The sequence below is a fragment of the Amphiura filiformis genome, chromosome 9 (assembly GCF_039555335.1).
Source record: "Amphiura filiformis chromosome 9, Afil_fr2py, whole genome shotgun sequence".
Classification (NCBI taxonomy): domain Eukaryota; kingdom Metazoa; phylum Echinodermata; class Ophiuroidea; order Amphilepidida; family Amphiuridae; genus Amphiura; species Amphiura filiformis.
Genome location: NC_092636.1, coordinates 29446775 through 29471825, shown reverse-complemented (window position 1 = coordinate 29471825; position 25051 = coordinate 29446775). Strand labels below are relative to the sequence as shown.

Genomic DNA, 25051 nt, shown 5'->3' with positions numbered 1-25051 from the left:
CCAACTACAGATAAGCTAAAAAATGGTCTGTAAAACACATTTACTCACCATGTCTTGAGTTACAATCTTGAGTTATAATCTTGAGTTTTTTTTGCAAGAACTCCCAAATATTCTAAGCAATAAATGTTACATACATAATACAAACCATGTTTGTAAAGTACAGTAAATGAGTAATGTACAATGTATCAAATAGCACAGAATTTACTATTTAGCATTCTGCGCAATCAATATACATGCATTTTGTGCCCTTTGGTCAAGAAAAAATGACCCAAACTCTATGCAACTGGACAATGGTCATGTACATTGTACATACTCCACACACTATGAGGGCTATAATATCTTTCCAATATAAAATTTTATTATACATGGACGTATGTGTCAGGTAAATGAATTTACAACACTACAAAAATGTACAATGTATACAATACATGAACATAGTGTGTTTACTCATTCGTATTTAAATTTGGTATACAATGCATTGTACCAGAGAAGATGTAAAATTACATCTTCTCTGATTGCACCAATAAAATTTGATGTACATAGTACAACAATTTAATACTGATACATGTATTAACATCTTTGCATTTAGAAATGACACAAGCACAACTGCTTATTCTTAATCTACATTGCATTGCACTTCTTATTTATGTTAATCAGGCTTGTAGAGTAGAAATTACTAAAAGTAGTGTATGCCACATTTACATTATTACAATGTATACAAAATTATGATCCACAAAACTTGTTTGGTCTAATATACTGCAGTCAAGGTCTTAGGTAGGATTTGAAGATTTGTTTGTGCAAATTCAAAAACCGTATAGGCTATATGGAAACAAAAATCAAGCTGTTTCAGACAACGTGTGTTACTGTCTTTCTGTACGGGTGCGAGTCATGGGTAATTACCAAGGACATGGAAAACAAGATCAATGCATTTGCAACATCTTGCTACAGAGTCATGTTAAACATCAAAGCGTGTGGATCGGATTCCAAATGAAACCATCTACAACCTGACCAACACCACTCCACTGGTTGCCAGAGTCAAGATTCATCAACTCAAATTTCTCGGCCATATACTGCGTCTTGAAGATGGCGAGCCTGTGAAAGCATATGCGCTTTATATTCCACCACATGGGAAGAGGAAACCGGAACGGCCGCGCACACTGTACTTACAGTATATGTCCAGCACCTCCTGGGAGATACTGAAGGGATGCTGCAGCCAAACAAAATTGTTTCGCTTGCCCAAGATCGCATTAGTTGGAGAAAGCTTGTAGTCGCCTGTTCCGCAGCCGACTCATGATGATGATGATATGGGCAAAAAATGGGTGTGGATTTACAAATTTATATTATAGGTGTGTAATGGCTGGCTGCATAAGCCCTTGACTGCAGTAATAGAAAAGATAATTTACAACAATGTTAAGGCTATTCCAGTCGAGATCCATACACCCCTATTAATCTCCCATACAGGGAGTACAGACTTCAAATGAACTCACTCATTCAGGTAAACCCATTTGAAATTAACACTCCCCGTGTGGGAGATTAATGTTATGTCTTCCATAGGGGCGCAGGGGTAGCGCTAGGTTGCTTTTTGGGGTCCCGGACCCACCAAAATAGAGTTCGGACCCCTGTTTTTAAATTTTCTGCAAGTTCAGGGTCCCTGCAGACCCCCAGTTAACGCTTATTTCAGACATACTGTTTATGCTGCATTTGTGCAACTCGGACTCACCAAACTCTACTCCGGACCCCCTACTTTTTAATTTCCTGCAAGTTCGGGGGTCCCTACGGACACTGGAGTATTTAGTTCTAGCGCTACCCCTGCTGCAGGGGGCGTATAGATTTCAACTGGAATAGCCCAATTCTGTGCATTATAAAAAGTTCTGTACAGCAGTTGAATTGGTATGCCATGGAGCTGTATCACAAAGCCTTAAAATCAACTTTAAAAAGGAAGCCCTACCAGGGCAGTTCTTTGGGGAGAACTAAACCTGTGAACTTGATAGGTGCTAATTGATGTTTTTATGTTATTGCAACAATTAGCACCTGTCAAATTCAGAGATAACCTTGGCATTGATTAATTTGATAACCAGACAGGTTTGGTTAACCCCAGAAGAACTGCTCTAAGGGCCTCATCTTTATGCAGCTTCTTCATTTTCATAGCTATAACCACCCGTCAACCAATCATTAACCTATCCTTACTATTGGGCCACGGCAGACCTTTAGTTTTATTGATTTGATAGTGGATAATGCTGATCAACCTTACAGGAGGATCATAAAAAAGAGCTCTACGTCACTACACCTGAAAAGACCAAACCAAAACAAATCTAAGGTAACTTGTATGGAAGAGTTGTCCATTTTCAGTACTTTTGTAAACAAAATGGTGGATTTATCACTCAAAGTGAAACTTAATATTTATATGAAATGGCTTTTTTTTTTCACTCTTTAAAACCAAATATTTTTCTTGGGTGACAAGCAAGCAACACCCTCTACCACTCTGTTGTCTCTGCCTATGTTGCAACCCTAATAAACTGTACAGAGCTGTGAGTTAAGAATAGAGCTGGGCAATTTTTTAAAATCATTTTACAGAGTAAAATATAAAATTGTTAAAGTTGTAATTTTATATTAATGTACATTACACTCAACTGCAAACTGGAATATGAACAGCTAGAGCACATGTAGATTTAAAGTATAAATATGTGACCAGCTCAAAAAAAAACCCGGAACAAGTCGCCAGGCATGTTTTGGAGTTATAGGCCTTTAAAGATGACATTCCTATAAAAAAAAAATCTAATTTTAGAATTCTTTATTTCATGGTATTTGACTGTGGGACTAAATGGACTTTCAAATCTTTGAAAGTACTTATTAAAAAGAGGTTATTTAATCAATAATTAACAGTTGAACTATGATAATCTCAATTCAATCCTGTGTAAGGCAGTAAACTAATTGGCCCATCACTCAGATTAGCAATTCTGCAAAATTATCAAAGTATCATTTACAAAATTAGGCAAAAAAAAAATTGTTGTGTTGCCCTCAAGTGGGAAAATGGGAAAGTTGGGTAGGATGGTCGGATTTAGTTTTTTTTTTTTTTTTTTTAAACCTTCAGTTTTTAAAAATCTCCTCAAATATTAAATAATACTTCTTCAATTAGGAGACATTTGTCAATTTTGACTTCTGGATACCTGTTAGACATCAATTAAAGACTAGTCTCTCAATAAAATATTAATTTAAAGTGAAAAACTTTGATTTTTTGAACAAATCTGTAAAAATCATCATTCAAAAAAAAAAAAAAAAAAATTGCTCCCCTGATTTTCCAGGATTTAGGGTCGGGCGGTTGAGGGCAACACAACAATTTTTTTTTGGCCTTATCCATACATGTATCTTGAAAGGTATTGATGCTATGTATCTAATTTTGGTATCATTTTGAAGCTTATTGCCCTGTGATTACATTTGTATTCAAATCATGAAATGTAAAAAATGCGACTTGTTCCTGGTTTTGTCAGAACCGGTCACATAATGTGCACTGAGAAAGATCTACATGTACATACATGTATGCATGTGTGCACCTGGATTTAATGAAACCCTGCTCTGATCTCGAAGGGACATGTAGTAGACTAGTAGTGACACTCAGATCTCTTTCAAGTGACTCTGGACATGTATCATTTAAAGGAGCGTTTTGTGATCCTAGCATCCTCCTTAATTATGGTATTTTTGAGTAGATATCCACAAAAAAAGTTAATGCCCATATTTTCAGTTGGTTCTGATTTTGCGTTTGCAAGTTATGCATGATTATGTGTATGTATTATTACATTGCTGTTTAGGCCGCTGTGCTGTAATTTTGTTTTTGCTTTAAAATGAACATAAATACAAATATGATGATGTCAGTATGTGAATAAATCGGCAAGAAACCTTTTGCACACAAACATAATGTAGCCAGAGGGGATGAGGCTATAGATCATGAAATGCTCCTTTAAAGTATGGTAGCTTTATTGTACAATATGCTGTCTTACCATGGACCCGTATTACACGTAACAAGAGCCTTGATCAAAGGACTTACGTTTTTTTAACTAGATCCAAAATCAGTTAGATCACTCATTTAAAGATTGCATTGATAACCACAGCAAAGAGCTGTTTGCACTAACGTTGTCATTAGGCAATAGAATCAAATTAGTTTGATCTTTTGATCGACCATCGATGCTTGGTTGATCCTTATTATTTATGAAATTAATTAACTGACTATTGTTAATTGTGATAACATATGAATCTTTGCCTGTATTGATATTGACCAATATAAATTAAGCATTAGCTCATTAATAACAAGCATCGAAGCAGCATCGACGGTCGATCCAAAGATGGAACAAATTTGTTTCTGGTGCCTTACTAGGCAAAATTGAGATATTGTCAACACATGGCACTCCTGGTGCCTAACCCAAACTCTGGAGCACTAAGTTTAACCGTAGTGCTGTGTTGACAAAATCTAAACTTTGCTCTTAGGTAAATATATATACTAGGGTGATTCACAAAAAATGAAATTGGTATTTTTCAACGGGACACCCCCTCATTTTGTTCATTTTGATAATAAAATCATACCTGCAAAATATGAAAAAAATTCAAAAAAGTTTAGGGGGTGCTACCGGTCAATGAACTTTTGTACACAAAGTCAATGGGATTTATGAGCCATTTTCTTTACAACACAAAAAAGCCATGTTAATTTTCCCTGATTGTGCCAAAAATATTTGATCATAGTGTGAGTAATGTCCTTAAAATAAATGCTAAAGAAAATTGTAAAAATGTTAACCCGCTTTCCAGAAAATTGCATTTTTGTGAAAACTGTTACATTTGGGGCAAGGCAGTTGCTGGAACAGCCAAAATATTATGGTACTTGGCTAATATAAAGTTGTGTTTATGGGCTCTAGTTCTTTCTTTTTTTTTTAATGTTTTTTTTTGTTGTTTCTTTGTTTGTTTTTGCTTTGTTTTGTTTGTAACTGTAAATTATGTTATTCAAATGTTGAATGTGTGTAGGTTTGTAATTTTATGTAAGTGTAGTGTAATGTTTAATGTGTAATCCAGTAGTAAATGTGTCTTAGCCACTCTAGCTCTTGTCACAAGTACCTTGCACAAAGGTGTAGTTTTGAACTGGCCACTATCCAATGTTGTGACCCCAATTTATATACATTTCTTTTCAACCATGGTGAATCTAATCCTTCCTGTGGTCATTCAATTCAAACAATACAAATCTTCATCAGGTATGGCCATAATGACCACCCCTGATACAGATGTATGGATTTTGATAGTTACTATTACATAAGATTTCAAAAGCTGGTATCACCATTGGGGTAAACTAATATGTGAAGAATTTTAATCTTTTTTTTTTTTTTTTTTTCAGTTCAATAAGGTATAAATTTGGGGTGCCTGGTGGGATTCCAGGGGATATCCCAGGGTATTCTTTTCTTGAGCTACACTCCCTCTGTCACTTTTGAAACATTTTTTATTATTACAGTCAACTTTGAACTTTAATTTGGTAAAAACCCATGTTTTCACAAAGTTTTGCAAAGTTTTACCAGTTTTGCAAGCCTGGTAGACTTTTTAGGCCCTGAAATAAGCGTTTGAAATTTTTGACAAAAAATCCCATTGACTTTGTGTACAAAAGTTCATTGACCGGTAGCACCCCCTAAACTTTTTTGAATTTTTTTCATATTTTGCAGGTATAATTTTATTACCAAAATGAACAAAATGAGGGGGTGTCCCGTTGAAAAATACCAATTTCATTTTTTGTGAATCACCCTAATATATACACTACATATACATTTTGAAAAATAGGCTTAAATTTACTCTAGATAATCTGCTGTACAAAACTTATGTGACAAATTTAAAATCACACACAAGGGACAAATGATCGGAGGGATAACCATATGATGGCAGTCTGTTTGGTCCAATAGCATCCTCTGTGGGTATACTAAGTAAGCTTACAGGTGCCAATTTGCTATATGTATACCACATGTAGTCAATTGTATGACACACATCTCCTGCTGGCCGTATCTTCCACGTAGTGTAAGCGGGCTCTTTCGTTGCTTCTCCATCTAACAATTTATAGGCACTTTTGAAATTCAGGTCACATTCTGAAAATGCTTTGTAAACTTTTTCAGTAGGTTCTGCGTTGAAATCGCCCCCTATTATAACTGGTGCATCGTTGACCTTAGGTTTGATGATCTTCAGCAGATCAACGCCTTGGGAATGCCTAACGTCATCATACCCTGGTTTCGCTTTCAAATGTGTCGTGCCAATAACGACCTCCCGACCTTTGAGGTTGGAGGTCAAACATCTGAACCTATGACAGAGAATGACTTGATTTGACTTCCATGTACGTCCACCTGCAGTAGCTGTTAGCCCTTGTGAAATGGTCTCTAGCACCTCAAATTTATTTTGTTTGTAGAAAATAGCGCAACCATCAGGACCGCTATTATGAAGCACGTCCAAACACGGGGAGTATCTCTTTGGTTTAAATGTCCCCTTGTAACCGATCTGCTCCAGCATGGGCTGATAGAAATCAGGGAAATGATCCACTTCCTGTAGACATACTACATCCGGGTTGTAGGTCAAGATTTCCTCCAGACAGCGATATTTCCTTGTTTCCCATTTTAAAGCTTTCTTTGGACACTTGATGAAGTTGTCGCTTCCTAGACAAAGAGCTGAGAAGGAAGAAGATAATAGTTTTATTTATTTTTAATTTGTTTCAAAAACAAGCTGAAACATCATAACATAAATTTAGGGCATATACCTAAATACCAGTGTGCAACTTTCCCCCAGATTGGCTGGGGATTTCCTCACGCAATGGGAGCTTAAGGTGGTACTACATTTTGTACACCCTTGATAAATTTGTGACTATTTTTGCATTTTTCTAAAAAAATAATAACACATTGGTAACAAAAGATATGTATATTATAGGGGCAATGAATCCAGTTACTACACTGGAATTTCAGTGACTTAAAACAAGCGGTACGTTATTTATGATCAGAAAAAAGGTACCGCTAGAATGTATCTCATTTCTTAACATATATAATGAACCACTTGTCTTGAATTTCAGTGAAGTAATTGGATTCCTTGCCCCTATAATATACATAACTTTCGTTAGCAGTGGGTAATTATTTTTTGAGACAAATGCAAAATTAGTGTAGTACTACCTTAAGCATTGTGGCTGCAGTAAGCTGGAGCGTGGCTAGGGAAGGCAAACAACAATGCATACCCAGTGCATACTTCTAATGCACTACTAAACGCTGGCGAAGTTATGTAATAATCGGATTAACTACCATAGCAATAGGTGAAAACAATTTTTGAATATACCGCGCTGCACTGGTACGTTCACACGGTACCTCTGCATTGAACCATGTCATGCTGAAACTCGCACCTGTAAGATTAGTATCTTTGAAAAGACCGGTATTGTATTCAATCTACGTTTGCAGACATCCACAGGTGATGAGTTCAACCTGCTTGTAGTGCAGCGCGATATATTCAAAATTGTTTTCACCTATTGCTATGGTAGTTAATCCGATTTATTACGTAACTTCACCAGCGTATGAACTAATTTTTGAATTGACCACTACCAGGATTGGCCAAGGGCGGGCGGGAACTCAGGAACCCAAGAATTGGCAAGAGCCTATAATTTACAGACTTACCATCTGCAAGTGTATTCCAGGTCATGACTCGTATACAATCATTGCTATCTTTGATGCTGTCTGCATTGGCATCTCCATTGCCGACAACACCGACAGAATGGAACTCTCTAGTTAACAATGGCGGTAGACCATCTTGGGCTGTGAGACACTGCTGCAAGAGCGAGGCAGAGGTTGTACCTGTCAGAGCTGGGCCTGGCATAGTGGTTCTTGATATACCTGTCAACCTGAAAATTAATATAAAATATAGGTTAAGGAATCGCATAACAACTTTTACACAGTATTTTTTTGTGGGACCTCAGAGTGTATCAGACATATGAAATTGCATTCTGAATACGAGGAATGTCCTTCTGATGTCAAATAATTTAATTTTTTGAAATTTGCGATATAATACAAATTAAAATTTTTGATATCTACAGTCCTCAAAATAAAATTAATCTAATGATATATACTTTAAAGTGTATGTACCTGGGATGATAAGCTAGGCATGTCCACATTGCTTATTATAGAGGGCGACGTTCACCTCAAATTTTGAAATTTGGACACCAGAAACTTGGAGACGTAGTCTAAAAATTTAAAGTGCTGGTACTTATCCTTGATACAGAAGTCATCATGCAGTGATACATGTAATTACAATGTAGATTTCATCAAATAAAATCGCCTTTGTGTAAAAGCGGATCGCAGTGGTGAAAAATGATGCATTACTTGCTTTTTTGTACAGTAAGTCATTGCAAGGCATTGTCAATGATGGCCGCAGAAAAAAAAAAAAAAAAAAAAACAGACATTTGCCCATAACTTTGCTGATTTTTAACCTACAGATCGGCGTGGTTGAACCCTATAATATCCATGTGAAATATCCTACTTGAAAATTTTGTGATCATGCCTAGATATTAAGTGACCATCAATTGAAAATGTTGACCTTTCATATTGAAGATACACATTTTATTCCCCCCCAAAAGGCCTTTTTTTTGGTGTTTGGGAGAAAAATACAGTATAGTAGCGGTAAATTTTACTTTTCCAATAAAAAAAACCTCATTCCTATCTGGAATCTTATTCACTCTGTTCAGGTGTTTCTATATGTTTATAGTAGAACCGGCAATACTCTATTCTGGTTTTGATGATGACATCACCAAACTTCCTGACCACAACTTCCCGACTAAAATATGTGGTAAATTTAAGATTTTGTCTGAGACACATATCACTCCTGGATCACTAGAGTTAGGGTTAGTGCTGCAGGATTTTGCAGAATAGTGTAGACTTGATGGGGAAAATAAATTTTATTGGGTGTGTCCCTATATTTATTTGAACTTGGCTTGACCTGACTTGACCCAGGGCCATCCTAACTAGTTACCTCAGTGCTAGGCTAAACTTGGTCATGAGCCACTCTCCCAGCTTCTGCATCTAACTCTTACCTATTGTAACTATAAACAACTGCTCTTGCAAATCCTAAGATGATGTGTTGGTAGATACCTCTTGCAACAACTTCCATTAACTATGGTTATCTGAGAAGTATAAAACAGGTTATTACATTTATTATTATCAGGGCTTTTGCTAAAGAAAAAATATAATTAGCATTAGCAAAGTTGCTAATCAAATCATAATTTGATTAGCATTATTAACCTTTTAACACCGGACACTGATTTTTGCTATCAGAAGTTAAAGAAGAAACAAAAAATGAGAGAAGATGAACAAAGAAGTCACTTGGCACCCCCGGGATACGAACCTTAGACCCCTCGCATGCCAAGCATGTGATCCCGGCCGGTAGCCATACAGGGGTTGCGCTGGCCCGGCCAGCGATTCCCTGAGCATATATAGCACTTGAGGTAATTGCGTCATCGCATCCCATGCATGGGTAGCCCGAGGTACGCACACCTCCGTCACTACGATTTCCAAATTCCACTGGCCTTTTCCGGAGCCTATCTGGTCCAGGGTAGTCACAGTATCGAATTTTATTAACAAAATATCACTTCTTTTACCGTTCCTCACATGAAAATAAGAGTATTTACAAAACATATTTGGTGCATTGTGAACATTTTGGGTACATTTGAAGACTGTAAAATAACTAAATTTGTGACCGTAGCGATCGTCACCATAACAAAAATTAATGTCTCATAGAGATAACACGGTGGTCATGGTGGCGAATAAATTTCATTTTTTTTGCTGTGAAATGCAGATTTAAATTTTAATGAAGAAAAGAGATGCAGTCCAGTCTTCATAGTGTTATTTTTAAGGGTTAGGCCCTTCGCACTTGATTATTAGTTTCCTGTTGAAGATTTTGAAAAAGGGACGAGGTGACTATTAGTTATTAATTATCTATTATATAAGTCACCTTATATCACAAAACTGAACATGTGAGTACTTTTGTGAATGCATGGTGAACCTTTGAAACTCAAACTGCGACATGAGTTCACGGTTCGGCTGCCTCTGTGTGCCCCGTTTTTTCCAATATATGACGGAAGTCGTAAATTTGAATGCATTTTGATATCATTAATAGAGTATGACATGAAACGAGAGGGCCCTTGTGTAAAGCAGTGCTGGACCACTGATCTTGGCTACCCTCTTTAAATATGTCTGAAATAAAAATAAATAAAAACAAAGTATCAATTTTCAACACAAAAACACAAAACACCGTGCAAAATTCATATTTTTTTAGGTCAACCATGAATGATCCTAGCCTTTAGGTCTAGGTCCAGGGACACTACAAAACCAAAAAAAAAATCTTTTATAGGCCCTAATCTGCAATCATTATGAAAGTTCCCAATACATTTGGATGCGAAAAACATTGGGAATTTGCAATTTGCAAAGAAACAACATCATAAACTTCACTTTTATCACTCGGAATATCTCGCACTTTTTGGATTTGGCCTCAGAGTTAGTCTCTTACGCAGCCAGTTTTGGTTACGCTCCCTCCACATGTGGGGCTCGTAGGAAACTACGATTTGCGATCTTTCAGACATATTATCATAATCTGAAAATTATGATAATATGTCGGACCAACAGAAAATCATCCTGTTTTATTACAAATAGGGTGAATTGGACAGTTTACTCATATATCTAATTTGGAACATGTGTAAGTAAATTACAAATATGCCACAAAAAAAAATCGGTTTTGAAAAAAATAAAGGTATATTCTGAAAAAAGATCGTACATTAACATGTAAGGCTTTAAGTATTACTTGACTTGGCCAAACTGGAACATGCGCATTGCGTCCATGATAGTGTATAAAGCATGTATACAGCCAGTGTACAAATTAAGTGGTAATCCGGTAGTCCTGACACCCAGATTTGCCGACGGATAACCAGAAATTCACTGCAGGTTATCCGTCAGACACCCACACTAGTACTTTTTTCACCTTCATGCAGTATAAAAATGATTTAGTCCAGATATTTTATTTAAAAGCTTACGAAAAATCACATTGCTTTCCAGTTCTGTCTAGTCTTCATACATGTAGTTCGTACCAGTGGCGTAGCCAGGATTTTGGAACAGAGGGGGCACAACTTGTAAATGTACCGACGGAAATATTTTTTGCCGACGGAAGTTGTGATTTGTTGACCCCAAATTTTTTTGCATGATTTGAATTATCCCTTTTTTTCTGTCACCCTGGGTAAAAAATAGTCTATAGTTAAGGCGCATGAAAGTCGATTCCGAGTTTATCGTCCCCCGCTCGCGTCACTTTTTGGAAACCAAAAATACCCATGTCAAATTTTCAAAAATGCCAAAATAATTAATTATTGTCAAAGTATCAGTGTTTCACCAGTTTTAGCAATTGAAAACATATATTTTTGTTTGTAAAACATATAAATTCATAACTTGGAAGCAAAACCAGGTTTTTTTTTCTGACTTTTCTAGTCTCTACCTTTCGTTAAAATTTCTTCGTCGCATTTATTACCATTTTGCTTTAAATAAACACGCATTTTACTAGGTCAATAATGAAATCTGATAAAATAATGAAAAATGAAAAATGAAAAAGTCACCTCACCAACCTGGAAAAAAAAAGTGACGATAAACTTGGAATTGACTTTCATGGGCCTAACCAAATTTTTTTTTTTTCACCAACGCCTTACGTCTACCGACGGCCTTACATGAACCGACAGCCATGGCGAGCGGGGGGCACCGGCCCCCCCACTGGCTACGCCACTGGTTCGTACTCCTCAAAGCTTTGAAGTTTCAAACCACCACGTACATCCCCACATAATTAGTTAAGGGCTCGAGTGTGCGCTGTGTGGCCTTCTTTCAGTCCAAACTAGCATGACTAGTACTGTGGCTTTGTGTAGGTATGCTAGGTGAATTCAAATTTGCCATCAAACTGCATCATTTTATATATCAAATTAAAGCCCTTGAGTAAACAAAGCCAAAACTGAAAACCTTTTTTTCAGAGCACTTTCCGTAGCAAAGTTACATCTTGTCAAAGATTGACTTTCATCAAAAAGATTCAGCTAGCAAAATTCCTCAAAACAGCATTTCGGGGGTGTTTCTAGATCTTAGTCTCATTATGATACCAGTTTTTTTTAATGGAACTGCTATCAAAATCCCTCTAAAATTCCATGTGCGATTGTCTTATCACCATAAAAAATCATATACATGTATTTGGGTCAAGTGAAGTATAGAAAACATATTTATGTAGGTTTCTTTCTTCGGCCAGTTGTTTTAAATTTCAATGTAAATATGCATTGACATTGTCGGCGAATTTGGCTGACTAGCAAATGTGTTAACTAAGGTTTGCCTGGGATACCTACTTTGGGTGCAATAGCGGGATTAGCGGCGCCTGTGATGATGATGATGAGGATTTGACATCAGCCAAAAACTTTTTTAGAATTTTAGAATCTTATGACACTGGATTTTGTATTGATTTGTGTCTTTTCTTTTATTTTGAGTACTTTTATTTAACTTTATGATATTTTAAAATCCCAATTTTGGCGAATATATACGGATCACCAAAAACTCTGGCGGATGACCAGATTTTATGACCTGGACTGGTCATCCGCCGGATAACCTGACTTTTTTTCTTAATTTGTATGATTTTGTACACTGTACACAGCAGTGTAAGGCACGTGTACGTGTACACTGCACTTTCTTCTGTACCATGCTATATTCGCGGAACCACTAACTTTCACAGTGTTCCAGTTTGGCCAAGAAATACTTAATTTGATTATAAAATAATGATTTAGGGGATCATCATCATGATGATCAAAATTTAAATTTTGAATACTAAATACTTTTTTAGACTTACTATTAGTATTATAGTCTTACCGATTTAAAAGTCAGGTGAGAAATCTGCAACCACTTAGATTCTTTGAACCCACACTTTGTTAACGTTTCTTTGGTAAACGTTTGTCAAGACTGATTCTGTCATCAGATTCTGTAGGAAATGATTGGACAAAACGTAAGCTTATCTCCCTGACGTAAGCAATGCCAATGGTAAATTGGTAAGCAGGTGGGAGAATGTACGTTTGCCAGCACCGGCATTGTACATGCACAAGGGCATCATTGTTTCTATAAAGACTTATTTGTTTCTCAAAAAAATTAATTAACACTATTAATTAAACCATATTTATTATATTTTGTGAATTATATATTTAATGATGTATGTTCTAAATAAAATAAAGCATTATTACGTTGATAATTACAGTAAAAACAGAAGAAATTTAATTTATTTTATTTATTTTTTTCACTAAGTTAAAACCACATAAATTACGTAATTGATTACCTCAACACATGTCAAAGATGAAAGTTCATCGGGTATTCCCCGTGACCTCTTCGATTTCGTCGTGCAGAAAGCTCTGGAAAAAGATAGTTGTGCTCGTGCAATGCAAGGTGCATGTGAACAAGTTGAAGTACGTTAAAAATAGACGGTAAAGAATTTTGAACATAACAATGGAGCCGTCAACAGAAACCGAAGTGAAAGGAGACGCGGCAACAGGTGCATCGGAAAATTCCAAAACAGAAACAGCAATGCCTGCAGTGCTGCAAAAGAGGTAAGCTTAAATTTAAAAGTGACAATCACTCACTCAACTAGTCACTAGGTATGCCAGGTGAATTTAAATTTGCCATCAAACTGCATCATTTTATATATCAAATTAAAGCCCTTGAGTCAGGCGCGACAAATTTTATTTTTAGCTTGCCCGATCGGGCAGGCAATAGTCAAAAATTGGTTGCCCGAAAATTACCCATATTCCCGGCAACAATTGTCAGCAAAGTCGCATCATGCAGTGCATGTAACTCGTAGTCGTAAGTACGTCAAATTTGGCAGTTTCATTCTTGCGGAAAGCCGATACTTTCTCGGTTAAGTTAATACATAAATGAGTATTCATGAAACCACTATAAAAATAAACATTTCATATATGCATTCAATACTGTTTGTTTCTTGTGGAAAAAATGTGCATTTTATGTGAAATTTTGTCAGTAAAGTCACGGCGATTTACGTATTTTGCCAACCACTAACACGTCTCATTCTTGATGTACATATGCAAAAATGGTCATTGACATCACAAAAACTCATTATGCACGAAACAGTTTCTATAATTGGCTAAACTATAGTTTACAACCAATACGTCACGAACGTCATTTCATTAGCATATATGTCTGGTATGGATATGAGTGCTACATGTAGCATCGGAAAAATTTGAGGGCCGTTTCAAGAAGTTTTCTACTTGGTTTCGACTGTTTTTTACTTCTGTGAACACGCCAGGTTTGACAGAAATACTCCTTTTTGCATCATCAAGCTTTAATTGGTTTTATTTTAGTCTTGCCCGATCGGGCACAGCTCTTCAGAGTTTTAGTTGCCCGACAAAAAATTTGATTGCCCGGGCTATCGGACAGGCAATTTGTCGCGGCCTGCCTTGAGTAAAGAAAGCCAAAACTGAAAACCTTTTTGTCATAGCACTTTCCGTCATGTCTGTGTTCATCTTTTCAAAGATCGACTTTCATCAAAAAGATGCTGCTAGCAAAATTCCCCAAAACAGCATTACGGGGGTGTTTAAATTTAAAAGAACAGGTAGGTCAAGGAAACCTACATAAATATGTTTTCTTGACTCAAATATGATTTTTTATGGTGATGAGACAATCGCACATGGAATTTTAGAGGGATTTTGATAGCAGTTCCATTAAAAAAGCTGCTATCATAAAGCTGGTTTCATACTACCCTGCCGCTTGCCGCTGAGTGGCGTGGCGCACGGGCATTGCAGACAAGTGGACGCAATTAAGGCTTGTCATTGGTTGAAACGCCCTGCCGCAGGAAAGTATGCTGGGGCATAAGCCCGGGGGGGGTACTCAGTACAAATGACCATACGGGGACGTGCCGCAAACGGTCAAACATGGGTAGCATTTCAGCCTTCTGGTATACATGTATCAATGACCCCTTTTTCAAAGCCTATTTTGGTATATGAATGGGTCCTTTTTTCAAAATTTTCTCAATTTTTTCGGAAAACAGCCCAATTTTTCTTTAATCTGGCCAAAATTTTCAAAAAACTAAGACAATTTCGGGTAAATTCGGCCGAAAATTTTGACTTTTGGTATATCAATGGGTCCAAATTTCTTGAAAAATTGGTATATTTATGGGTCTACTTCCAAAATCTCAATGCACGTCCCTACCAAAACCAAACTTGAGTACCCTTAGGGGCATAAGATCTAGAAACACCCCCGAAATGCCGTTTTGGGGAATTTTGCCAGCAGAATCTTTTTGATGAAAGTCAATCTTTGACAAGATGTAACTTTTCACGGAAAGTGCTATGACAAAAAGGTTTTCAGTTTGTCTTTCTTTACTCAAGGGCTTTAATTTGATAAAATGATGCAGTTTGATGGCAAATTTGAATTCACCTGGCATGTATCCCTATATTTTATAATTTCTTCTTTTTTTAAATTTTTGTAAAAAATTGTATTATTTTTTTTCTACGTTATTGGTACCCGGATTCCCGCCCGACAGTTCAATCGGGTACCTAAAATTACCTGTTTGTTGAGAGCCCTAGCCTAGGGGTGGTGCAATTTTATGTGTACATGTACCTCGGGGTGGTGAATCATAGAGGGGGGGCAAAGATTTTTGGCAGGCCAAAAGGGGGGAAGCATTTTTGGCAAGTCAAAAGGGGGGAACAAGCGATTTTGACAGTTCAAAAGGGGGGTTTTTACAAGCGATTTTTGGCACAGATATTTTGGGTACCATTTTTTATATACGGCCTAAAAAGTTATAGGAAAACTTTAGGAACATGATATGCAAAATTTCCTGCTCGCATTATATGATAAGACAATTTAAGGTTTTAAATTCGGGTTCCCAAAAATCTTGGTGTGTAAAGGGGGGGCAAGATTTTTGGCACGTCAAAAGGGGGGGGCAAAGCTTATTTGGCACGTCAAAAGGGGAGGGCAAAGTTTTTTTGGCACGGCCAAAGGGGGGGGGGGGGAGCGAATTTTGGCAGACCGCTTTGAGAATTCACCACCCCAGGGGTACACATAATTATTGCACAGCCCCTAAATTTCAGGTACCGTACATGTACATCATGTATTCACTGATTTTGCGTTAAAATTTTTGTAAACTTCCAATGTACTGAATGTAGGCCTAAATAATTGTAGCTCTGATTATCGACTAGTTATCAGTGTACTAAGACCTGGGAAGGTAACAGACTCTCTGTGGAGGAGGTGTGGCAATCCCCCCACAGTGGCGTCTGGCCTAATTGCTAACGAAAGAGAGACCCATGGGCACTCTGTCACTGTAAAAATGTAGGTTTGACTCCTTAATCTTTTTACATTCATATTTAAAGCATGTTTACAGGAAATTGTTTCTTTTTGTGTGTGCAATGTATAGATATGATTGGTACCAGACTGACACCCAAGTTGTGATCGCTATCATGATCAAGAAAGCAAATAAAGATGAGGTCAAGGTGGATTACACTGAGCGAGCAGTAAGTCAGGGCTTCCCAAACTTTTTTGTCAGTGACCCAAATTTCATAAAGAAAAATATGCATGGCCCATAGTATTATGCAAATGCTGTTACATGTGCTTAGGGCTCATATTGAAATACCCTACCACGTTTTCACACAGAAAGAAGGCAGGATTCCCTCGCTAAGCGCATGCGCCTCAGGAAAGCTCGGTCATAAAACGGATGGATTATATGCATCAGTGATACACCCTGCCTTTTGAATTGTTCAATGACGAATGGGAAGATTTACTCTGACTACGGCTCATCGCACAACCCAGGAAAGCGCGCCTCCTAATTTAAGTGGCTAATTGCAGTGTTATAATCACACAGGATTTTAACAAAAGAAGGCTAGCACAGGAAAGCTGCAGGATGGCCAAACCTTCCTAAGGTGTAAGGGAATTTCAATATGAGCCCTTAGTACTGAAAACTCATCAGCGGCGTTCCGGGCAAAATTTCTAATGAGGGCACAATTTCCAAGTCATCTCGCTGACAAGCCCGAAACATCATGGCCATAGTTGTTCCTTCCATAGGCTGCGTGTGGAAATTATAATGACGGAGGTGTGAGTACCTCGTGCTACCCACTGACCGGAATGGGAGCAAATTTGCATTTTAATGCCAAAAAAAATGAAATTTACTCAATCCAGCTGGAATAACATACAAAAAGTGGGTGATTTTACTAATGCGCGCCGGGGCTTTGAGACAAACTATAAAATTAAGATTGCCTTAGCAACCAATTTTATCATGCAGCAAACAACAACAATGACTCTAAAAAAGTTCAAGTACACATTGCTTATGGTTCTCTGGGATTTTACAAGAACCAGGAGTAATGATGAAGCAGCTGAGCTTTTTCTATATAAAGTAACATATTAAAAACTTTGCTTCTTACAGGTGAGTGCAACAGTGAAATTGCCAGGATCCAGCAGCGAATTCAGTTTAGAGTTGGACCTAGCTCACCCCATCGTTCCAGACAAGAGTATCACAAAAGTACTAGGAAGCAAGGTAAACAAAATGTAGTCAAGTACGGTATATTATTTGGGGTGAAATTTTAAGATGCATCTGGGATCAGCAAAGTTTGATATGAAGGTGTGTCGCCATTTCAACATGATCAAAGGGCTTAACATTTATTTCGCTAACACTAGAATATTAAACGTGTGCACTATTTGGTAATCAACAACCCCTAACAGCTCCCCATTGTGCAACTTTGTTGAGTGGTACAAGCAATACAAGTGTCTTAGCACAATGAAGGACACAATACATTGTCCCTGACAGGTTCAACTGCAACCTTGTGATCATGAGTCAAACGCCCTTAGTTCAAAATGTAGAACTGTTAAGGCACCATGTATCATAATTATGTCCAAATGGCTCGTTTGACCTTTAAACCCAACAAATTTGGCTGATTCCATTTAGGTGTACAGCAGTAAGTAGGGACATGTGTAAACATTAAAAATATGCCAAAAAAAACAGGTTTGAGAAAATTGAACTAATTTTGTACTCAAAAGTCTTATCCTACAATGATGTATATTCAATTACTATTGTTGATAAAGACTTTATCAACAATAGTTTTAAATGAAAGCACTCCGGTGAGTGTACCAAGTTTGAGTAGCGTAGAAGTTAAATTTTGCTTTCTATTTATATTTACCGCTACATATGAAATTCATATGTAGCGGTAAATATAAATAGAAAGCAAAATTTAACTTCTACGCTACTCAAACTTGGTACACTCACCGGAGTGCTTTCATTTAAAACTATTGTTGATAAAGTCACGGTGTCCAGGTGTTTGAGTTCATAACTTCAGATAATGCAACAACTATTTTCTTTTCTTGATTTGATGTGTCATAGATTGAATTGAAAATGAAGAAAGCAGAAGGTTTGAGATGGAATAAACTAGAAGGGGATGATCCCCTTGCATCCAAAGCAGCTGCCGCTACAACAGGTGAGAATTTGAACATATAATTGCACGCTAAGGCCGGCGTCGACAGGTCCTCTGTCGGAATCCTGTCGACAAAGTGAATTATGTCAACATATCGACTTCGTCCATGGCGACATTGTGCTAAGGCAATGGCCCAGTAAAACTTTGTCAGGCAAGCTCATTTTCACTCAAAATATTGGCCATTTCCAATATATTTTCAACAAAATGCAATGCCAAATCTTATCTTTTACCTACTATTTCGCCAATTTTTCATGTTATTTGCCTTCAGGGGTCATACTTTTGGCAGTATTTTGCCTTGTTTTCCGGTGTAAATTGTACACTTTATCGCTACATGCTCAATATGAAGACAGCCATCTTGGAAATTCGCTGAAATTGCCGATGGTGTTTCTAGACATTTTTAGGTTAAAATTTTTAAAATATTCCTAAAATCATGAAAATCATTTTTTTGGAACCCAAATGTATGTCGACACACTGGTCAAGATACGAAATATGTTGACATGTCGACATCAAAAAACGGTGCCGACGCCGGCCCTAATCATTGCACGCTATAATCAGACATTAAAGGTCTGTTCAGTGATTTGCTCATTGGGATAATGGTAAAAGTCATACAAAATCAAGGCTTTGGTGCTGTAGTTACATTCAGTCCCATTCAGTGATCCCAGTGCAAGTGTAAAAAATAAAATTGTTTATTAATTACTTTAAAGGGAAGAGTAAGTAATTCAAATTGTCATTTGGTATTTTTAGGATGGGAAATTTGGTCAAAAACAAAGGATACAGCAGTATTGACAAAGTTGAAGCCCCATTCAAATGTATGTAGCTAATTTATATACCGTCAGTATATAAATTACAGATTCATGTAAATGTCTTTTATTTTGTTGTCTCGCCTGATAAGGCAGGAGACTATATAATCACTTTTCCGTATGTATGTGTGTATGTGTGGGGCGTGTGTGTGTATGTGACAAATTTGGTTAAAGTTTGCCTTCCGCCTATTTTCTCGGAGATTAGGAGTCGCACATTCCTCAAACTTGGTGGGTGGGTGCATCTTGGGGTCATCTGAGGTCAAATTAGTAAAAACTGTCGTATGGCCATGAAACTTGGTGGGTGCGGTCAATATTCAAAGTGGAAGGTCATTTCAAGGTCAGGGGTCATCTGAGGAAAAATTAGTAAAAACTGTCGTATGGCCATGAAACTTGGTGGGTGCAGTCAAGATTTAAAGCCAAATTTTTGGACGGTCATTTCAAGGTCACCAGGGGTCATCTGAGGTCAAATTAGTAAAAACTGTCGTATGGGCATGAAACTTGAAGGGTACAGTCAACATTTAAAGCCAAATTTTTGGAAGGTCATTTAAAGGTCACCAGAGGTCATCTGAGGTCACATTAGTAAAAACCGTCGTATGGGCATAAAACTTGGTGGGTACAGTCAACATTTAAAGCCAAATTTTTGGAAGGTCATTTCAAGGTCACCAGGGGTCACCTGAGGTCAAATTAGTAAAAACTGTTGTATGGGCACTATACTTGGTGAGTACAGTCAACCTATAAAGGCAACTTTTTGGGAAGTCATTTTGGGGTCACCAGAGGTCATCTGAGGTCAAATTAGTAAAAACTGTCGTATGGCCATGAAACTTGGTGGGTACAATCAACATCTAAAGCCAAATTTTTAGAAGGTCATTTCAGGGTCACCAGGGGTCATCTGAGGTCAAATTAGTAAACACTGTTGTATGGGCACTTGATGCAGGAATTCCAAATAATTATAATTAACATTCACTTTTTTCCATATCGCCATAACACTTCCATTACAAGGTTCATCGCATAAGCAGGCAATTACAAAAGCAAGCGGTCGCGAAAGCAGGCGAGACTCGTGGTTCGAGAACCGCCTTGTCTTAAATACACGGCTTTCAGCTGAATCACTAGCAGGCTGTATTAGCAAATCTATGACAATGCACGGTTGTTTGATGTATATAGAATTGGCTTCATTATTAACTAAATGCAAACTATAGATGGCGCTATTTATCCTAAATCATATTTCTGTATTTGCAAGAGGTAGGTGATTAATACTGCCAATAAAACAGCTGGAATAGTTGAAACAAGCAACAAGGAAATTTTATAAACATATTTTATCAAACTATAAAAGGAATTATTTGTATTAAAAGCTTGAAAGAGTAATTTTCAGTAACTAAATAGCGCCACCAATTTTGTCATTAATAGGCACATTTTATATCCGAAAAAGCTTTAAAAAATGCTATAAAAGTGAATAATTTTGTAAAAGAGGGGAAATAAAAGTTGCAAATAACTCAAAAGCATCTGTATACCTTATCATGATATCGCTTTAAGCTGTTTAAGCCTAAAATTTGGATGTACATTATGTTTTGTTTGAAAAACTAATAAATGATCCCATCAAACAACCGTGAATGACAAAGGTACCAAAATCTGAATTTTGATAATTTTTACGATCGTCCAGAATGGGCCTTTAATTATTAGGATTGAAATATTAGTGGAACACATACATTATGACAATAATAGTGTGCATTACATGGTGTTTGGTTCTTTCAGACAGCAGTGCCCATAAATACCCATCATCAAGTCACTACACAAGAAACTGGGACAAGGTTGCCAAGGATGTAGACAAGATGGAACAAGAAGATAAGAAAGAAGGCGATGCAGCCGTCAACGACCTATTCCAAAAAATATATCTGGACGGTAACGACGAGGTGAAGAAAGCCATGAATAAATCATTTGTAAGTTGGCCAAATTTGTGCAAAGTTATTACAGAAACCATTATTAATATAACTTATGCATGTCTTTGCATGACTCAAAATAATAGTTGAGTTGGCTATCGTGCACCCTCGGAAATCAACTTCTAATCAACATCTGTAGATCAGTAAATATGTTTAGAAAATGATAATTGATAAGCTATGTTAACAAATAACTAGATGGACCGGGGTTCTCGGATGTCGCGGTTTTCGACGCACAGCGTCGACCGTGATGCCTCCACCAAAGGGAGCAATGTGGCACTCAAAAGTTGATACAAAGTTTCAAGCCTCAAGGGCAGACTGAATTTGACATCAGGTGACACCTGGATGACTCGGCTGTCACGATTACCTGGCTGATGGTGACTGTACCCACCAAGTTTTATGCCCATACAACAGTTTTTACTAATTTGACCTCAGATAACCCCTGGTGACCCCAAAAGACCTTCCAAAAATTTGGCTCTATATATTGACTGTTCCCACCAAGTTTCCTGCCCATACGACAGTTTGTAGTAATTTGACCTCAGATGATCCGTGGATGACCTCTGATGACCCTGAAATGACCTTCCAAAAATTTGGCTTTAAATGTTGACTGTACCCACCAAATTTCATGCCCATTCAACAGTTTTTACTAGTTTGACCTCAGATGACCCCAGATGACCTCAAAATGACCTTCCAAAAATTTGGCTCTATATGTTGACTGTACCCACCAAGTGTAATGCCCATACCACAGTTATTACTAATTTGACCTCAGTTGACCCCTGGGTGACCCCAGATGACCTTCCAAAAATTTGTCTCTAAATATTGATCATACCCACCACGTTTCATGCCCATACCTCAGTTATTACTAATATGACCCCTGGGTGGCCCCAGATGACCCCAAAATTACCTTCCAAAAATTTGGTTCTAAATGTTGACTGTACCTACCACGTTTCATGTCCATATGACAGTTTTTGCTTATTTTTCTTCAGATGACCCCTGGATGACCTCATGTGACCTTGACCCACTAACCAATACAAACTTGTTCTGCCTGGGGTCAAGATGAACCCACCCACCAAGTTTGTGGAACATGCAACACCTAGTCTCTGAGAAAAGAGGTAAATAAGGAAAAAGGGCCCCCCTGTAGGACTACATGCAACAAAGTATAAAAAAAGCTCCCCCGATAAATAAATTAGGGTTTCCATAGTGTAGCTATGACCCAAGATTGGTTGCATTAGGATTTAAACTGTTCACATGAGACCAAATTTTAACCGAAAGTCTCAAAATAATGATATTTTACAAGTTGACCTCAAATGCCCTTTGACCTCAGTATATGACCTTATATCACCACCAATATATGAGGGTTCCCAAAGCGCAACTATGATTCAAGTTTGGTTGCAATAGGATTTGAACTGTTCATATGAGACCCAATTTACAAGTTTACCTTTGTTTGACCTCAAATGACCTTTGACCTCAGTATATGACCTTGAACCTCACCCAAAAAAAAGTATCCAGAGTTTTTGACCATGACCCACCTATCCTGAAAATATGAAGTCAATCCGCCCATCCATGCCCGAGATACAGCATCCGGACGGACGGAAGGACGGACAGTGCAAAAACAGTATGCCTCGCGGTGGAGGCATAAAAAATGTCCCTAGGGTCAACAGGGATCAAATTTCATACAACAGGGTTCAAATTTCAAAATTGCTCAGATTTTGTCAAAAACTATGTCCATGTATTTCTCTAGTCATGACGATTCAGAAAAAAAAAGTATAGTTTGACTTATCTGTGACATACCTTTCTTGAGTTATAATCAGAAAGGTCAAAATTCCAATAATGGTTTATAAGGTGTGACTTATGTTTATTAACAATGATGTGTTTTATTTGTTTCTCCCCCTTACAGCAAGAATCTGGCGGCACTGTACTCAGCACAAATTGGGACGACATTGAGAAAAAGAAAACGGACATTAAACCACCGGATGGAATGGAGTACAAACAATATGAAATTTGAAAAACCAAACCAACAATATTATGAGAATGTACTGGGAAAATTGGGTTATTCAGCTGAAATCCATTACCACTTATATGAAAGACATGACCTTAATATTCCACACAGGGAGTGTGAATTTCAAATGGGGTTACTTGTCCTGAATGGGTGATTCCATTTGAAATCTACACCCCCTGTGTGGGAGATTAGGGTTAAATCTTCCATATGGGGTGTGTATGGATTTCAGCTGCAATAGCCCAAAACAATCTGTTGATCAGTCTTGATTATAAACAGATAGTACCTAATCAGAGAGCGTTAAAATGATTTTCATTCCTAAGTTGTGAAAACTCGACCAGGGTCAATAGTGGTCTTCAGTTCATCAGGCAGCCAACCTGCAAAGAGAATGGTTTTGCTAGAGTTTTAGGTAAGGATCTTATAGCAGTCGGCTGATTTTGAGCTGGTTATAGCATATAAATACGGAAGTGGTGTTTTGATGGGCTAATTGAATCATGTCATCATCACATTGGCACCTCATTCGCTGGTCAAGCTGCGTAGCAACGCGTCACCTAGTTCTTTTTACAGGAAGAGCAGTTGGACACCTTGACAAATACCACTAAAATGACTAAATTTATTATGTGTCAATAAATTACTATACTTTGATCAGCTCTTAATAGGCGGGAATTATTCGGTTTATGTTACTGCGCGAGTCAATAAAGTTCCAACTTACGCATGCATAAATTCACAAAAGCACGCATCATTCACGCAAAATGCAAAGCGCAGTTCGCGTAGGTGCTGCACCTAGCTGTGTGTACGCCATTCTGTATCAATCCATTTTGTTATGAGTCCCGCCTATTACAAGCTGATCAGAGTATAAATTGCAAATTATACTTTGCATGCCAATTACAAGGGGGAAAAGGATAGCTTAGAAATAGGTATAAATCGTTTTGACTTGCCTTTGTGATATTGGGTGACACCTCACGGAAGCGAGATTAGAATCAATGTGCAATAATGTGCACTCCAGGATCCGCATCAATAATAACAACTGTCTACTGCAGTGAGCATGTTTCTTGTAAATGTGTATACAGTGCATTTGCGATGCTGACTGCACGCGTAAGAGAAGTTCACATTGATGCACATCAGAGTAGCGCACATTGGTGTGGATCTTGCCGTCCATGTGAAGTTGCCCATAATCAATCTATGGATATGGTATGTACATGTAATGGGAATTCTTGGGGAATAATCTTTTCCAAAATGATGCGATTTATAGTGCTTCTGCAATGAGTTAGTGAAAGGAATGAAGGAAAAGCCAGGAAACAGAGAATATGAAGATTCAACTTTTTCCTTCAAATATTTATTTTCACATTTTTGTATTTTATAAAAAAAAATTTGTGTTGTGTTACTGTCAATGTGTAATTCTGCATTGATGTCCGAGTGCTATATACCGGGTAATTGGAACAACCAAAAGTGACTCCTTTATGAGGTGATAACACTGAAAGATGGTATTTTGTGGCAATATGCAACAAAGATACATGTATGTCCTTCTGAATGCGACTAAGCATGAAATTAAGGTATCAAAGTATTCAAAACATGTTTTTATGAAGATCACTCGAATTGCTGAGTAATCGAGTCATCTGCAACCAAAAGGTCACCACTAGTTGACTAATTCATTGATAACTATTTGGAGATCAAAATTTGAGTAAAAGTGGTTTTTTTGTGCAGATAAACATTATATAGTCTGAGGTTTCCAGTGTTATAAAAATCTCACCTCTTTTTGAGAAAAGTAAGGGATGAATTGACCAAAAATGAGGTTGATTTTGGTCTGATTCAAGCTAGCCAAAAGGAAGGAAGA

The 25051-nt window shown here is 37.4% G+C and overlaps 2 protein-coding genes across 2 annotated transcripts in view; one reads left to right on the top strand and one right to left on the bottom strand.

Annotated features, from left to right (window-relative positions):
- The window catches only part of LOC140160839 (nocturnin-like), a 135727-nt gene extending 122583 nt beyond the window's left edge, over window positions 1-13144 (bottom strand). Inside the window, exons 1-4 of the mRNA XM_072184156.1 lie at window positions 12906-13144; window positions 9068-9157; window positions 7659-7882; window positions 5569-6674 (exon numbers count right to left, since the gene is read on the bottom strand). Coding sequence (XP_072040257.1) covers window positions 5842-6674; window positions 7659-7882; window positions 9068-9144 — 1134 coding nt within the window. The 5' untranslated portion in view covers window positions 9145-9157; window positions 12906-13144 and the 3' untranslated portion in view covers window positions 5569-5841. The remainder of the gene's footprint in view (window positions 1-5568; window positions 6675-7658; window positions 7883-9067; window positions 9158-12905) is intronic.
- Window positions 13145-13383: 239 nt separating this feature from the next.
- LOC140160836 (protein SGT1 homolog) lies at window positions 13384-24879 on the top strand. Its single transcript, XM_072184152.1, has 6 exons — window positions 13384-13630; window positions 16447-16543; window positions 17449-17559; window positions 18400-18493; window positions 21040-21224; window positions 23119-24879. Exons 1-6 carry the CDS (start codon window positions 13530-13532, stop codon window positions 23224-23226), a joined length of 696 nt encoding a protein of 231 aa, XP_072040253.1. The 5' UTR covers window positions 13384-13529; the 3' UTR covers window positions 23227-24879.
- Window positions 24880-25051: the final 172 nt, after the last annotated feature.